Source organism: Alexandromys fortis, unplaced genomic scaffold, assembly GCF_014885135.2.
Source record: "Alexandromys fortis isolate MF-2015 unplaced genomic scaffold, M_Fortis_MF-2015_v1.1 scaffold_9, whole genome shotgun sequence".
Taxonomy (NCBI): Eukaryota; Metazoa; Chordata; class Mammalia; order Rodentia; family Cricetidae; genus Alexandromys; species Alexandromys fortis.
This window is the reverse complement of record NW_026067892.1, coordinates 5,088,487-5,104,702: the sequence shown is the minus strand read 5'-3', so window position 1 is coordinate 5,104,702 and position 16,216 is coordinate 5,088,487. Positions and strand designations below refer to the sequence as shown.

Genomic DNA, 16,216 nt, shown 5'->3' with positions numbered 1-16,216 from the left:
GGTCATGAATAAACCCATTCCTATTGGTAGGTGCATGGATGCTTCTGACTGCTTTGTATGGGGGTTACCTCTCCAGAAGCCCAGACACCTTCCACTCTTGTTCCAGTGTCCCCGGAACCTTCTCCTCTCACCATTGGGAGCGGAGGGGTCTAGCTTGCTTTGCTGTTTGGTGATCCTGTTAAGCGTCCCTTGCTTGCTGATCTGGGCACTGTCTGGAGAAGCCGGAGTCTCTGCCCAGGTATATTCCAACAGCAATAGCATCCAGGGCAATCATGGAGCCTCTGTGCAGGTGAGGTGTTGCCAAAGTCAAGGCCAGGCAGCATCGCTTGGACCTGTTCACTGAGCTACTGGCCCATCACTGGGGGTTACTGGGTCTTAGGCTTTCTCTCTGCTGATCCTAAACCTGGGCTGTGACTCCTGCCTCAGTGCACAACATGTCAAAGTTTGGAGGTATGGTAGGGTCAAACAAACCAACGTAAGTGACCAGGCTGGGATAACCCACTTTTCTTGACTGCTTCAGAAGCCATCTGGCAGTAGCACAAAACCAAACCAAACCAAAAACCCTGAAGTAGAGAGGGTCTCGGCCAGAGGGGCAAAGAAGCCCTTGGGTAATAAGAGGGGTGGCCCAAGAAAGAAGGGTGACTTGTCCAACTCTTGGCGAAATAGGAAAGCACCCCTCTCTTCAAGGGAGGTCTTCACAGCTCAGAGTAGCCAGCCTGTTCCCATTTAGTCTCAGAGGTGCTGTAGAACTTCAGGCTCTGCTCATGTTAGGGTAGGACCGTGCCACGGCCAGCGCAGTCATGAACACTGAAGGACCCCGGATCAGCAGACAGGGCTTCCAGTCTCATAGTCCGAACAACAAAACCAATCTCTGGGACCATCACAGCTCCAGGACAGATGTGAGACTTCCAAATGGAAAAAAAAAAAAAAAAGAGTAGTTCCCATTTGCCAGTCAGTGCTATTTCAAGAAGGTGCCTCACTGGCAGAGCAAGGCACAGCCCTGGGCTCCCTCCCCAGCTCTAGGTGAGGAATCCCTGAGTCATTTGCTCATATCTGGAGAAGCACATGCCAGGTGTTCTCTTCCTCCTCAAGTGCCAAAGCATACCACAGAACCTGACAGAAAATGGCAGTGGAAGCAGTTCTGCCCAGGGATCACTGACAGAGTTACGGGGGTCGGGGAGTACGCCTGGATCCAGGTTTGCCTCTGGGGCAGCAGCCGCCCCTTGGACTGGACCCCAAGTTTTTCTTTGGTGCTGATTGAAGATGAGGGCCTGACCGCTCCTAGGTGTGGTGGAAGAGAAGGTTTGTGTTGTAGCAATGCAGGAGAGAACAGCCAGAGGCATCTGGAAGGGTCCAGACTGAATGAAGATGGCCAGCAGAATAGAGCAGGCAATGGGAGGAAATAGAGAGGGGAGAGCAAGAGAGAAAGAAAAGAGAGATGGAGACAAAAGAAGACTAAGAGAACTGAAAGAGGGATGGGGGTGGGAGGGACCAAGAGAATGAGGGCCAAGGGAAGAACCAAGAGAGTGGAGTTCAGGGGCTGGAGAGGTTCAGGGTAGGGAGCAGGTGAGAAGGGCTGGGAGGAGTCGGGACTGTAATAGACACCCGTGAAGCTGACGCTTAGTGACCCGCGTCAGCTTTGATATGCTAATAGACACCTCAGTTAGCCATTTGTCCTGAGTTGCTTTGGGACCTAACACTGACGACGTGTTTGCAAACACCTCAGACCTTTCGAAAGATTCTGGCTAGACGGAGGCTAGTGGGTGGACAAACTGCGCAGGGATTAGGGCCCCTGAGGCAAGAACAAGGTGTTTTCTTACACGGTTTCTTACCCTCCGTGTAGCTCTCCTAGGAAGGGGCAAGAATTTGGGACCCCTCGGGAAGCAGTGGTAAGCAGCTCAAATGGGAGGGGCTAAAACCACTCCCCCAAATTCTTGACTTGAGAACCTGGGACAAACCAAGGAAGCACTCTGGAAGACGAAAGCAACTCTGAGGTGGCTAGTGTTCTTGAATGCCCTTCAAAATATACTGGCCCCAGACAGGCAAGGCAGGGAGTGGTGAAATCCTGGTGCGGTTGAGAGGTGTGGCAACAGTGGCACATGGCCCCGCCCCCTTTTGCCTTTCTCGGGCCAGCCTACACCCCCCTCATCTGCCGATGAACTCTGCCTCCCTTGAGATCCTAGTTCTGAAACAATTTTGATTAATTCCTGCTCAGGAGCTGATCTGTGAAGTTCTCTCTCTCTCTCTCTCTCTCTCTCTCTCTCTCTCTCTCTCTCTCTCTCACACACACACACACACACACACACACACACACACACACACACACAGCCATCTGGAAGGGGAGACGCAGAAGTTTTAGCCTTAAGCTGCCGTCCTCCTAGCCTTGGAGAATCGTCTGTCCCCTGTTTTAGAACACATCTACCTTTCTGATGATGTGTGAAGGGACACAGCGCAGCAGGAACACAAACAAAGGGAGTCACACACTTGCCATTTCCCCTCTTTCCACACTCCATCTCCTCTTTAATGGGCCCTGCTTCCGGCAGGCACTCTCAGGGTCAGTCCCAAGGTCCCAGCAGCCCTGTGTCCTATCTGCTTTCTGGAAGCAGCTTAGGGACAAACAGGGTGGGCCAACTGGCAAGCAGCATTAGCCGCTAAGGGAGTGGGCAAAGTGCCCAGACCTCCAAAGGCCCCACCTATCAGCCCTGAGTGGGGTGGCGGGTGGCAGGGGCTGGGTCCTTCCGTTGCCTGTGTCTTAAGTATCCCTCCTATTCTGCTGTCCCCAGGACACTGCAGGACCAAGGCGGTGGGCTAGCCTTCGAGGGGGCCCTTGAAGCGGGAGGCTTCAGGACCATGAGACACATTTTCTTGCTTTAACTTTCCAACTTTTGCTGAATACTTTTGAGATTTTTTTTTTATTTCTGTTACAAAAGTAACTGGGATTTCTAAATTTCCTAACGTTTTCTAAAGCATTTCTGCAGCTGGCCGGCCCTCTCTAGAATGAGATGAGGGTCAAGGGGCAGTCGCTGCTGGCTGCACCATCGCGTGCCCGCGCACAGGGGAGTGATCAGTCCAGGGCCACCAGCTCCAGAGCCCCATGCCGAAAATCCCGCGGTCTATTCCACCCTGCTGCGTCCGAAGGGGGCCCCAAGGCATCGTACCCATCACGAGGGCCCCCCTCCCCACTCCCCGCCCGCGAGCTGGTCCCCAAGCAGGCTCGGCCTCCTGGCCGGTGGGGTCACAGCAGTGTGTCCCGCACCCGGCAGGGGGCGCCGGTAGTCTCAGGAGGCTGCGGAGCCCGGACCCTGACGTCACCGCCCGCGGTCGCCATGGCGACGGCCTCACCGGCGCGCGCGTCAGAGCCTCCAGTCTCTTGGCAACCGCCCGATCTCCGCTCCCCCTCTACCGGCACTGGGCCGCGCGTCGCTCTGGCGTCAAAGCGACGTCAATGGGCTGTGCCGGCCGCGGGGGGCGGGGTGGGGCGGGGCCTACGCGGGGCGGGGCGGGGCGGGGCGTTGCCGCGTGCGGCCGGCGGCGGCGGGGCGCTGACATGCGGCGCGGCCCGGGCGGCGGCAGCAGCAGCGTTGGCGGCGGCGGCGCGAAAGGCAGGCGCCGGAGCAGAGCGAGCAGTCGAACGGGCGGCGTCCCGGGTCGGGCGCACAGAGGGCGGCAGAGGTGAGTGGTAGCGCGGGTTCGGGCACCCCCTGGCTCGCAGGTGCGCGCTTAGGGTCGCGGGCTGGACTCCAGCCCCGCGGGCTCCCCATTGTTGCGGGTCGGCGCCGGGAGGCGGGTCCGCGAGCACCAGGTTTAGAAGCCTGTCCTGGGGAGCCGTGCGCGGGCGCGGGTGGACGGGCGCGCGATACAAGTCCGGGACCCGGGGGATCCTGGGGCTTACGTGGTCGACCGCGGGTGGACTGCTGGCGCGCGCGCCCGTCCAGGACCGGGGGTCTTGGGGCGCGTGCGTGGGGGGTTCGTGTGGAGGGAACCTGGTATCGAGGGCGCGCGACTGGGAACCCGGGATCCCAGAGCTCGGACTCGGGGGATTTGGTGTAGAGGGGTCCGTTCGTGGGGACTTTAGCTGGGGAACACGGGGGTCAAGGAATGAGCGAGTGGGGTGCGAGCTAGGATCCAGGATCGGGGAACTCACTAGTGGGGCCGCGGGCTCGGGGGCTGCGGACTGGAGGAACACGGGGTCGAGGACGCACGCGTGGTGGCCTGGCGTACACAGTTTCGGTGGCCGCGTCGTGGAGGCGCGCGCTGGGGGTGGGGGCGCTTCGGGGTCTGACCGGCGTCAGTCGGAGCTGAACGCACTTCTCACTGACCCGCAGGTGCGGCCCGAAGCCATGGTGATCATGTCGGAGTTCAGCGCGGTCCCCTCGGGCACTGGCCAGGGCCAACAGAAGCCCCTCCGGGTGGGCTTTTACGACGTGGAACGGACCCTGGGCAAAGGCAATTTTGCGGTGGTTAAGCTGGCGCGGCACCGAGTCACCAAAACGCAGGTGCGTGCGCGTGTTGGGGGAGACTAAACCAGGGGGTGGATCCAGCCAGGGGGTGGACCCCTGTGCTGATTCAATCCTGCAGAGTTGATTGTCACAATTGTAAACGATGACAGTGTTTAGTCTGGTGAAGGAAAAAAAAAGCTTTGTATTATGCTTCTGCATAATTTGTACAATTACTAGGGAGCAGCAAAGATAATGACCAACAACCCCCACCCCACCCCCGCAAAAAAAAAAAAGAATAAAGAAAATCAACCAGTAATGAGTGGCTCCAGTAAAAGCTAGATGGCAAATACAAGGGCTTTTTGAATAATGCTAGTGACTACTTTTCTCCCAACTTCTTGTGACCTTTTGAAGACATCAAATGTTTGATAAACTCATGTTGCAAAAAAAAGTGCAAATGAGGTTAGTTGAAGGTTTCTTTCTAAACAGAAATACCCCCTTTTCTTTTTAAAACTCTGTAGGTTGCAATAAAAATAATTGACAAGACACGGTTAGATTCTAGCAATCTGGAGAAGATCTACCGGGAGGTCCAGCTCATGAAGCTCCTCAACCACCCGCATATCATCAAGCTCTACCAGGTGAGCCGTCTGAGCCTCGCTGCTCCGTGGTCATGTCCACTACTTCTCCCGTGCCACACCCTGAGCCTGTGGTCCCCGAAGGTGGCCCAGGGTTTCTGCTGCCAGCCGTATGGGAACCAGGGAGTACAAAGTAAATAGCTTGACCTTCAGTTAGGCTGTTCGGCTTTATTGACGCTTAGTCTCTTGATTTGCCCTGTTGGAGTTTTATCTAGTATTGTGACTCGTTCCAGCTTTGGACGTGTGGAGGTCTGTTGATGAAGCCCTGTCACTGTGAGAATAGCCTCATGTACCGTCAGGCTTAGGGCAGAAGGACAAACTTGAGTGAAACTCGAAAGTTCTGCCTTTGCAGATGATTACTAAATGTTAAAAAAGCAGCTGTTCCCTCCGCTTTTCCGTGCTGTGTCTTTGTGACGGCAGGCAGCAAGCCCTTGCCTCCCGTTGTTACCCACAGTGTGGAGAGAAGGCGGGGAGACACTTCAGCTCTGGGAGCTTGCCAGATAATGCCGGCTGGGACTGTGCCTCACCTATTTGTCTCTTGGTTATTTCCTGATAATCTTCCCTCACATCTTCCCTGGTGAACAAACGGCCACTTCTGCTGCCGTGAGCAAAGGGTCTAGGTGTAGAGGAGCCAGGCCTTGTGAGTGTTGCATGTGCTTGTGCTGCTGTGCAAGTCCAGTCAGTGACTCCCAGAATCCTCGTGAGCCTGAGGTGACTACAGGGGACATGAGTGTGTAGTCGGAAAAGCTGTGTGTGCCGTGCAGTAGAGGACAGAGCTGTAATTTCAATTACCCCTGGCCGTCCTTCTCAGCACAGCGGTAGACAAGTCATTGGAGCTTGTGTTTGGCCTGTGGTGACAGTTCCCTCGGTGTCTCTACGCACAGAGCCCAGGGCTGTGCGCTCAGGGGTCACGCTTTATTTCAATCTCCGTCTTTAAGTTGTGCTTGAAGGTAAAGTTTCCTCTGCAGCCAGTGTTGGGAGAGGGGGCTGGGACGAGGGCCTCCCCGACCTTCAGAGCAGACCGCTCTCGTCCTCCTGCCTGGAGAGGGTAACCTGTGCTGCTCCCAGCACCCTCCTCTCCTCCCTGCCTTCGACTTGCCGACCAGGTCAAAGCCGTAGCACTGAGGAAATGTTGTCCAGGCGATGGATGCCAGAGTGGATATTTTCGATCCTGTCTTCAGTGACTCAGCTTTCAGGATTGGGTGGGCTGGGGAAGCCAGTAGGTCCTCTGGTCTTGATACTGATGTCTAGTGTTCCTTCAGCTGGCCCAGGCCTCTCCTTCTCTCCTTTTGGTGGGGGTGGGGAGAGTTTGATTGGTTTCATTTGTTGAGATAGGGTCTTATCATGTAGTCCTCGCTGACCCAGTGCTCTCTTTCTTGATTGCCTTAGTCTTCTGAGTGCCAGGATTACTGATGTCTGCCACTGCACTTGGTTTATTTAGGGCTTTAAAAGTTTAAAAGATGTTTGTTTTCCATCCCCTTTTCTTCCGTTAAGAAAAGGGACAGGCAGGGCTGTGTGGAGGGAGATGACAGTTAATTTTTTAGCTGAATTGCTGTGGTTTTTAATAATACTTTTCTTGGTAAATCTATGACAAAAAGCTTCTTTAAAAGGAATAACAGTATGTCTTAAACCCAAAGAAATCCTTCTTCCTATCAAAGTACATTCTCTTCCCCTCCCTGAAATGTTTTTTTTTATTAATTATTTATTTGTATTGAGACAGTTTCTCTCTGTAGACGGACTGGCCTGGAACTTGCTGTGTAGCCCAGGCTGGCCTTGAGCTATGGGCAGTCCTGGCTCTGCCTCCAGAGTGCTGGGATTCCAGGTGTAATCCACCATACTTGGCTCCTCTGAAATATTGAAACCATACCACTTGCATGGGTGTTTTTTATTCGTTTCAGAGCCAAAAATTTGAGTCTTACCTTGTTGCTTAGTTATGATTTTAATTCTTTTCAGTAGCATAAAGTCAGTGAATGAACTCTGAAGGTGTATGTTGACATTGACCGTTACTGTTGACACATGCCGAGCAGTGTGCTGTACAAAGAGCGATCCCCTGTAGCTTATCTGGCAAGGCCATGTTCTTAAGCTTAATGTCGTGTCAATAAAGCAAGTGGGGGCGGGATATTTGTATTGGTCACTCAGTTTGCTTTTTTTTTTTTTTTTTTTTTTTGCTTGAATGAGCAGCTGTCCATAGGGCTTCTGAAAGGGTGCCCGTGGGCTTCTGCCACCAGTGGCCTCCCCAGCTCCCAGGAGGCAAGCAAGGCAAATGTTTGCCCTGTACAGAGGTACCAGGAGATGGCAGGGCAGAGGGGCTTATCATTCCTCCCTCTTTCCTTCAATGATGGAGGCGGTTTCTTGGAGAAGTCAAAGGTTGCTTGGGGTTCGGGTGCATCCATCATGGCTTCCATGCGACCCTTTTGCCCTGCTTAAGTTTTCCTTTTGTTGTTGTTGTTTCAGGTTATGGAGACGAAGGACATGCTTTACATCGTCACAGAGTTTGCAAAGAATGGAGAGATGTTCGGTGAGCTGCATTCATTTTAGCATTAGGTGAAGGCTCCCTTCCCTCGTATGCTTGTATCTCCGCGGCTTCTCAGTGCTGCTCAGTGCTTCCTTGCCCTGCCCCAGGTAGCGGCAGACTTGGCATCTTGGGGTGTAACTTGGTTTTGTTGTTCCTCAGATTATCTGACTTCGAATGGGCACCTGAGCGAGAACGAGGCTAGGAAGAAGTTCTGGCAGATTCTGTCAGCAGTGGAGTATTGCCATAACCATCACATAGTCCACCGGGACCTCAAGACGGAGAACCTGCTGCTGGACGGCAACATGGACATCAAGCTGGCAGGCAAGACTGCGTGGCGAGGGAGGCCCTGTGGGGTCTCTGCTTCCAGGGCACCCTGCAGCCATCACACTTGCCGGTCCCAGACTGATGTAGTGCCTGTTCTTCTGCCTCACAGATTTTGGATTTGGGAATTTCTACAAGCCGGGAGAGCCCCTGTCCACGTGGTGTGGGAGCCCCCCCTATGCAGCACCCGAAGTCTTTGAGGGAAAGGAGTATGAAGGCCCCCAGCTGGACATCTGGGTAGGAGCCTTTTTGGACTCTGCTGCCTGCTACCACATCCCTGGAGCTGGCAAGCAGGGCACCAACACGGCTGTCTGGTTGTTCACAGAGCCTCGGTGTGGTGCTGTATGTCCTCGTCTGTGGCTCCCTCCCTTTTGATGGACCCAACCTGCCGACGCTGAGACAGCGGGTGCTGGAGGGCCGGTTCCGCATCCCCTTCTTCATGTCTCAAGGTGGGTGGGCATAGAGTTGGTCTTCCAGGGAGTCTTGGGTAAGCTGGGTGGTGGCTTTAGGGAAGAGGTGGTGGGTGGGTCTTGGCAGTATACGCTCAGTGGTCTAGCAAGTCTGCTGTCAAGTTAGGACTCAGGTCCAGGTGATCAAGCTGCAAGAGAAACTCAACCCACAGGTGCTTTCCCAGTGCCCTACTTACAGCCTGTGCAGGAAGCTCCCCATGCACCCTGCCTCATCTCTGCAGGCCCCCCACTGTCAGGCCTCAGGATGCCAGCCTCTCTCACATACGCAGGACTTTCTGTTTTACAAAGATTTCTAACCTCATGTGTGCCACAATAGGAGGGAGAGTCTAAATGGTTTTCTACAGGGTACATTTAAAAATGTCTTCCCTGGGTCTGGCCCCCAGTTTAGTAGAACTCTTCTGTAGCGGGGAGTGGGGGTGGGGAGGGGGCTACAATGACTGGTGGATTTCTGCAGTCGTGATGAACTCATCTGTGGAAATGGGAATGAGCCCCCGGGCTCAGCCTCCTGTCCTCAATATGAGTCCTTCACCTCCACAGACTGTGAGACGCTCATCCGACGCATGCTGGTCGTTGATCCTGCCAAGCGCATCACCATTGCCCAGATCCGCCAGCACCGGTGGATGCAGGCTGACCCCACCCTCCTACAGCAGGATGACCCCACCTACTCCATGCAGGGCTACACCTCCAACCTGGGTGACTACAATGAGCAGGTGCTGGGCATCATGCAGGCCCTTGGCATTGACCGGCAGAGGACAGTGGAGGTGAGCACATTGCCCTGCCCGCGCCTCCCACCCTGGAATGGCGGCAGGATCAGCTTGTCCCCTTCTCTAGGGATAGGCTTGGGAATGATCTCACAGGGAAGCTACTGGCCAGTACAGCCAGAGCCTCACGCTGACCCCTCTGTCCTTGCTCCCCAGTCTCTGCAGAACAGCAGCTACAACCACTTCGCCGCCATTTACTACCTCCTGCTCGAGCGCCTCAAGGAGCACCGAAGCACCCAGCCCTCCTCCCGGCCCAGCCCCGCACCCACCAGACAGCCCCGGCTTCGAAGCTCGGACCTCAGCAGTCTGGAGGTAAGGATGACCTCCTTCTCAGAGCCCTGCCCTTGTCCCTTTGCTTTGAGTTGTCAGAGCTCGGAATCCCTTGCTTGACAATGCACTGACTCTGGGAAGTCCCCTGGACCTCATTGCAACCCTAGTTGCAGATTATAGGAAAAGGAGGGGCTTTGGGGATTGAGGGGTGGTTATGACGACTCCCCTCTGGGCCAGGGTTCTGGCCAGCAGACTCTTGTTCCTAGCACCTCTTCCTGGCCACCAGCATGTGCAGTGGCCTCGTAGATGACAGCCCAGAATCCTGAGCCCCAGGCCCAATCAGCCAGCATCTGACTTCTGTCAATTGCATCTGTAAAACCAGCTCACCGCCACTGAGAGTTGACCCTGGAATCACTTTCTTAAAACCCCTCCCTCCTCTCAGGTGCCTCAAGAAATTCTCCCGTGTGATCCTTTCCGGCCCTCTCTGCTGTGCCCACAGCCCCAGGCCTTGGCTCAGTCTGTCCTGCAGGCCGAGATGGACTGTGATCTCCACAGCTCCCTTCAGGTATGTGAGTACTGGTCTGCTCTTTCCTGGTGGCTGTGCTCTCCTGCCCCCGCCCCCATACCCATTCTTAGAGCCCTAGAAGTTACCGGCTTCTCTCCCTCCTTGCAGCCCTTGTTCTTCCCTGTGGATACCAACTGCAGCGGAGGGTTCCGGCACCGTCCCGTCTCCCCCAGCAGCCTACTGGACACAGCTATCTGCGAGGAGGCCAGGCCGGGTCCCGGCCTAGAGGAGGAGCAAGAGGTCCAGGAACCCCTGCCTGGCAGCACTGGCCGGAGGCATACACTGGCTGAAGTCTCCACCCATTTCTCCCCGCTCAACCCTCCTTGTAAGTGCCCCTCAAATCCTAGTATCCGGGGTGAGGGTCAAAACCATGCTGAACTCACTCACTTGAAGCGGGTCCTTTTCCTGGCACCCTCCTCCAATTAGGTTTTAGCGACCCATGGTTCGTACTTGGGCATGCCTGCACTTATCTCAGAGTGGGACACCCCTTGGCTGTCCCAGGCACTAGAGGGCAGGTGTTTGGCCTTGGGCTTCTTCCTGTCCTGGGGTCTGAGTGTCACTGTTAGTCTGCCATCTGCCCGGGCACCTATGGGCCCACAGCCAGGGCCTTTGGGCTCTGGTGGCCTAGATGAGAGTCAGGATGGAGAATACCATACCACAGCCTCACTCACTAACAGGCCCTGTACCCTGTCCCTCAGGCTGTGACTTTAGGGTGTGCGGTCTCCTTTTCAACCATCTCATCTTCCCACAGGCATAATCGTGTCCTCCTCTGCCACAGCGAGTCCCTCGGAAGGAACCAGCTCTGATAGCTGCCTCCCCTTCTCTGCAAGTGAAGGTCCTGCGGGGCTCGGCAGTGGCTTGGCCATCCCAGGGCTGCTGGGCACCAGCTCTCCAGTCAGATTGGCCTCGCCTTTCCTGGGCTCGCATTCAGCTACCCCTGTACTTCAGGCTCAGGCTGGTCTGGGCCCAGCTGTCCTACTTCCTGTCAGCTTCCAGGAGGGACGGAGAGCATCAGATACCTCACTTACTCAAGGTAAAGTCCCCGCTGTGTCCGCCCTCATGCCTCTGCTACTGTCCTGCAGGCCATCTCTGTCCTTGATGGAAGCTGTGTCTTACCCCCAGCCTTGCCAGTGTCGTTAGTGCTCCTCAGGCAGGCTGAACGTACCACCCCAACTCTGGGCAGCTTAGGTTACAGGGTGGACTCAGACCTGACCCTGAGAGCAAGGGGCAACAACTCCTGTCTGACAGACCAGGGTCAAGGAAAGACCCTGACAAAGGCAGCTCCATAGCTGTTTTGGTTTTTCCATGCCTCTCAGGGTCAGGGTTACCTGTGAAGTCCCCTATGTTTGTGATAATCCAGGGAGCCCCCAGAGCCCAATGCATTGCACGTCCCCTTCTCTGTAGCATATCCAGACACACCTGTCCCATTGGGGAGGACTATAGTTCTGCCCCGGAAAACAGACTGGTCATGGGGGGACGAGTGGATGTTTGGCTCAGGAGCTGGCAGCTGCCACGCCCCATAGGGAGCTGCTGCCCAGTTAGGCTTTCCTTCCCTCCTCCTCAGGGCCCTCCTCGGGGCACGGAAACTCCAGCAGGCTGAAGGCCATTGGCCATAATCTAAGGCAGACCTGCTAACCTCTGCTCTTGTTTCTACAGGGCTGAAGGCCTTTCGGCAGCAGCTGAGGAAAAACGCGAGGACCAAGGGATTCCTGGGGCTGAACAAGATCAAAGGGTTGGCACGCCAGGTGTGTCAGTCCTCTATCCGAGCTCCCCGGGGAGGCATGAGTACCTTCCACACCCCAGCTCCAAGCTCAGGCCTGCAAGGCTGCACGGCCAGCAGTCGGGAAGGCAGGAGCCTGCTTGAAGAGGTGCTGCAGCAGCAGAGGTAGGCCTGCCGTACCATGGCTGTGCTCTTCCCTCTTAGGGACCCGTGAAACAAGCACCCCCACTTCCTGTGTGCCAAGACGTCCCCCATCATGTGGTTCCTTAATGAGGTCTCTGCAGCCTGACACCTTGTCAAGGATAGAGCCAGGAGGGGCAGCGGGCAGGTTTAGTAATAACCCTTTGTGGGTGGAGGGCATTGGTGACCAAGACTGCCCTGTTGAGCTGGCATCTCTGAGTTGCCACAACAGCTAAGACTTAGGGCAGGATGGTTCAGGCATGTGTCATGTCACACACAGAGCTCTGTGAGACATTGTCTACCAAGAGCAGCCCTGAGGTGGGTGGGACCCACCTGGGCAGTGTGGAAACCTGAGTGTTTCTGGGCAGAGCCAACAGAGTAACCTCTTTCCTTCCCATCTGTCTGTTCCTCAGGCTGCTCCAGTTACAGCACCACTCGGTCACCTCATCTGGCTGCCAGCCGGGCCCCCAGCCATCCCCTGTCCCATGCATGCTCACTCCCTGTGACGGCCTCCTCATGTCCGGGATCCCGCTGCTGCCGGCACCCCTCCTCCAGGCCGGCATGTCCCCAGTGGCCTCGGCTGCGCAGCTCCTGGATACCCACCTGCACATCAGTGCTGGCCCAGTGGCTCTGCCCACGGGGCCTCTCCCACAGTGCCTCACCAGGCTGGCTCCGAGCTGTGACCCTTCTGGGCTGCCACAGGGGGACTGTGAGATGGAGGACCTGACCTCTGGCCAGCGGGGGACATTTGTCTTGGTACAGTGAGGGTGGCGTTGCCACAGCCCCCCATGGCCCATTGACTCTTCCAAGCAATAATTTCAGAGTATGTGAAGGTGGTTTCAGACTCAAAGCCAAGAACTTTCTAGAAGTGAAACAAGCAATATGTTTGGTGTATGGGCTTTTTAGGATTTTTTTTTTTCCTTGCACTGAGTGACCTCAATGAGTAGGGACTGAAACTTTCTGAAGAAATAATAATTGAGGGTGTGTCATATGGGCGGGTGGATGGGAGGGGAAGTGGGTTGAGGGAAGAGGCCCGTGCGGCTGGGGTGAAGGAGAAGCGAGGGGCCACACTGCTCAGGGACCTACACTCCTGTTCCCAGCTCATCGTCAGGCGATGAGTGCGGACGTCCCTGTAGGGAGCAGCGCCCGGTGTGGCACCTGTCTGTGTGTTGGTTGGCGTTGTTCTGGGTTTGGGTTCACAGCTCTCCACTTCTGAAATGCTCACGCTTTAACAAAACTGTGAACTTGCTGCTCTCCGTGTGGGTTTGCAAACAGCCAGAACCGGCCTAGGGGAAGACCGAGTGCACTGTCGGGATTTCCCTGTCGGCCAGAGGACGACCTTGTCGTGTTTTTGCTTGAGTGTTGTAGCCGCTCGAGTCAGTTTGCTAGGCCTAGTAGAGGAAACCACAAAGGACTGGAAGGGGTGAGGACCCGCGGGTGGGCACTTTGTCCCACGGTCACTTGGCCCAGAACCCCTCACACCGCAAGGAAGCCAACAAGTTCCTTCCTGCCGTGTATCTCGACTCCGCTGCTAATTACCAGGTTTTTACACATTTCGTTATCAGGGTCCAACAAGAACACCTGACGGGGAAATTGTGCAATACCAAGGGGCTGTGACCAGAGGGGCCCAGGCAGTCAGCGGGCATCTTGGTTATGACCGCCTGCCCTTGGTCTGGGACCTTTCCTGTTAAAACCCTGGCACCCGGGCCTGGGCTCTGTCTGGCTTGCTTTCCAGGAAGATGAGAAGTATAGGTCAGTGTTTGTAAAGTTTCTTTTTTAAGCAAATACTGTATATGTATATAAATAGGAGACAGACACTACTTATTTTTTCTATTTTGTATACACTTTTGTGTTCCTGGCTTAAACCTCCCTTGGTCACATTAAGAAGTGTCCCCATCTGCACCACGTTTGTGTTGAAGGGGTTGCAGGCTGCCCACCTCCAGCACAGGGTAGAGATGTCAGGGAAGGGGTGACCCTGCCTGACCAGTGCTGGTCTACCTCGGCAGGAAGACCCAGGCACAGTTCTGCCACCCAAAAGCTTCTGGAAGGAGCCAGGGATGTCACCCCTTCTTCCTCACCCTGCATCAGGCATCTGTCCCTCTGCCTCCCAGGTGACTTCCGCTATGGCAATCTCACCACCGCAGTATTAATCTGAGGTCGTTGAGGGAGAGGGAAGGAGGCACTTTTTAAAAGCCAAAGATTGACCGAGTTACCTGAGGCCAGGAAGAGGCTGCACGCAACCTGATGTCACAGCGTGGTCTTCCCTGTCGGCCCTGTGGCCCATCTTGTACCACTTACTCTCAAAGACAGGTGAAAGAAAGGCCATCCTTCTGGGTCAGAACTGGTGCCCTCCATAGAACAAGCCAAAAAGTGTCCCTCCTGCCAACTCACCAGATGTGTGGATTGGGGAAGCACCCAGCAACCTGGGCAGCCAGCCCTGGTCTCCCACAGTTCCGTTCTGGATACCACAGATCAAAGGCCTGGGCACTGCTGTGTCAGAAGCGACAAGCACTTTACTTTCTGGCAGTTTTTGTGTCTTCGAGTCGCTGCCGACCCCTCTCCAGGGGACAGTCACGTCATGGTTTTAAGTTCTTGTTTTTTGGTGTGTGTGGTGTGTTTTGTAGATCCTTCACAGTCCTGGACTGTAACAGAATTGCCTATTTAAAGACACTACGTGATCTCAGATGTATATAATGGGTTTTTTGTTGTTGTTGTTGTTTTCTTTTTTTTTTTACTCTGATGGAATTGTTTCATTTCTCATGTTAGTGTGAGAAACGTATGCCAAATGATTAGTTGATGTATGTTTTTTTAATTTAATATTTAAATAAAATATTTGGGGGGAACCTTGACTTTCCCTTGCTTCACCTCTGGGCGTGCATTCCTTTGAGACACTGTTAGATTGGTCTGATGCCTGTTTTCTACAGTGGGCTGAGCTGTGTCGAGACCTGCCACCATGTCCTGTCTTAGCCCACAGTCTGCAGTAGGCTTTTCCTTCCCATGCCCATCCCCCTCTTCGGCCCCCTTCCTTCCTCCAAATGTTCTCTGAATCCCTTTGAAAATTCTAGAAGTTTTCAGTCTTACTAGTATTGAAGAATTTCACAGGGAAACTAGTCTAAGTCTCCACTGCCTTCCAGCCTAGGACAGTGTTACACAGCAGCTCCTTTGGGTAAAGGAAGTTCTTCAATCTCTTTACTGGCCATGGAATGGAGCCCAAGTACCCGGCAGTGGGGAAGTACCATGGCGCAAACTCCATAGAAGATAACAGAACTGTTCCCTCCCTCTTTGGGCCTGTACCCCAAAACTGGTTGTCTCAGGTGCTTACACACCAGGGTCAAAGGAGCACAGTCAGAAATCAAAGTTTAGACGCAAGCCTGGTATCCACTTAGGGATGAATAAATGGGCAAAATGTGGTCCCTCCCCATAGCGGAGTGTTGAGCCTTCTAAGTGATGAGACCCCCTATCCTTAGTGAATCCCAAGGATGTGCCCAGGGAGATAAATGAGCCATAGCAGGCAGAGGCAATATGCATTTCTGTGAAGGCCTTAGAGTAGTCATACAGAGAGTTCGCAGAGCGGGTTAGGGGAGAGCTAGTGTCTTTAACAAGGACAGAGATTCAGCTTGGTACAGTGAGATCCTTCTAGATGTGATGGCTGCACAGACATGTGCTTCGATACCACTGAACCATGCGCTCAGAAGCAGGCTAGCACATTTCATGTTGGGTTTGTTGTGCCATAATAAAGGTATTCAAGAGAAAAGACTCGGCGATGGGACAGTAGCGGCCAGGAAGAGCCAGAAGGGGCTGTAGCTGAGAGCACAGTGGGCTCAAAACAAGGATGTGCCGCTGCAGGTTATGAGAACCCAGAATCTATATCAGGACTCTCAATTGTCTGTGAGGAGCACTGTTCCCAGGGCACAACCCAGCCCCTCAGACTGCTAGACAGGATGGAAGGCTGCAAGGGTGCCTCCGTGGATTCCCATGAGCCTTGATGGCTCACGCTGTGTGTTTCAAATGGTTACCACATCTAGACTTGCTAAGCTAGTCATCCGTGAAGAAAGCCAACCCAGACTGCACCTCCAAGAAACGTGGGTAGGCCAGGTCCCAGCATGGGACTTGGGTTGGGAGGAATGGCAGGGCCACCTTGGCTCTGTGTGTTCTTGGTGGCGTCATCTCTGAGGCTCAGGACAGTAGGCTTGATTCAGATGTTCAGATTGACTCCATGGCATATGTAGTGGCCATGTGCTGGGGAACTTGCTTATGTGAAAAAGAGACCAACTCCAGACAGCTCTTGTTGCTGGATCTCCATGCGTACTTGACTTTCACATGTATTCTTGCAAAGTAGTAAA

General features: G+C 54.5%; 2 protein-coding genes across 2 annotated transcripts; one reads left to right on the top strand and one right to left on the bottom strand.

Moving 5' to 3' along the window:
* Positions 1-3,235: 3,235 nt before the first annotated feature.
* Positions 3,236-4,342, bottom strand: LOC126500173 (basic salivary proline-rich protein 2-like). The gene is made up of 4 exons (XM_050139873.1): positions 4,320-4,342; positions 4,145-4,278; positions 3,490-4,075; positions 3,236-3,425 (listed from the first exon to the last, which is right to left on the bottom strand). Exons 1-4 carry the CDS (start codon positions 4,340-4,342, stop codon positions 3,236-3,238), a joined length of 933 nt encoding a protein of 310 aa, XP_049995830.1.
* On the top strand, positions 3,516-14,737 carry Sik1 (salt inducible kinase 1). The gene is made up of 14 exons (XM_050141575.1): positions 3,516-3,672; positions 4,326-4,496; positions 4,958-5,074; positions 7,526-7,589; positions 7,746-7,907; positions 8,020-8,144; positions 8,233-8,356; positions 8,915-9,138; positions 9,295-9,450; positions 9,851-9,973; positions 10,082-10,298; positions 10,725-11,006; positions 11,630-11,858; positions 12,287-14,737. Exons 2-14 carry the CDS (start codon positions 4,341-4,343, stop codon positions 12,636-12,638), a joined length of 2,331 nt encoding a protein of 776 aa, XP_049997532.1. The 5' UTR covers positions 3,516-3,672; positions 4,326-4,340; the 3' UTR covers positions 12,639-14,737.
* Positions 14,738-16,216: the final 1,479 nt, after the last annotated feature.

Coding starts and splice junctions, on each gene's coding strand:
- Sik1 (XM_050141575.1), top strand. CDS start 4,341: ATGGTGATCATGTCGGAGTTCAGCGCGGTCCCCTCGGGCACTGGCCAG. Junction 9,139..9,294: donor ACCGGCAGAGGACAGTGGAG/GTGAGCACATTG, acceptor CTTGCTCCCCAG/TCTCTGCAGAACAGCAGCTA. Junction 9,451..9,850: donor CGGACCTCAGCAGTCTGGAG/GTAAGGATGACC, acceptor CCCTCCTCTCAG/GTGCCTCAAGAAATTCTCCC.
- LOC126500173 (XM_050139873.1), bottom strand. CDS start 4,342: ATGGCTTCGGGCCGCACCTGCGG. Junction 4,279..4,319: donor GCTTCGGGCCGCACCTGCGG/GTCAGTGAGAAG, acceptor GACGCCGGTCAG/ACCCCGAAGCGCCCCCACCC. Junction 3,426..3,489: donor CCCGCCCCGCCCCGCCCCGC/GTAGGCCCCGCC, acceptor CTTTGACGCCAG/AGCGACGCGCGGCCCAGTGC.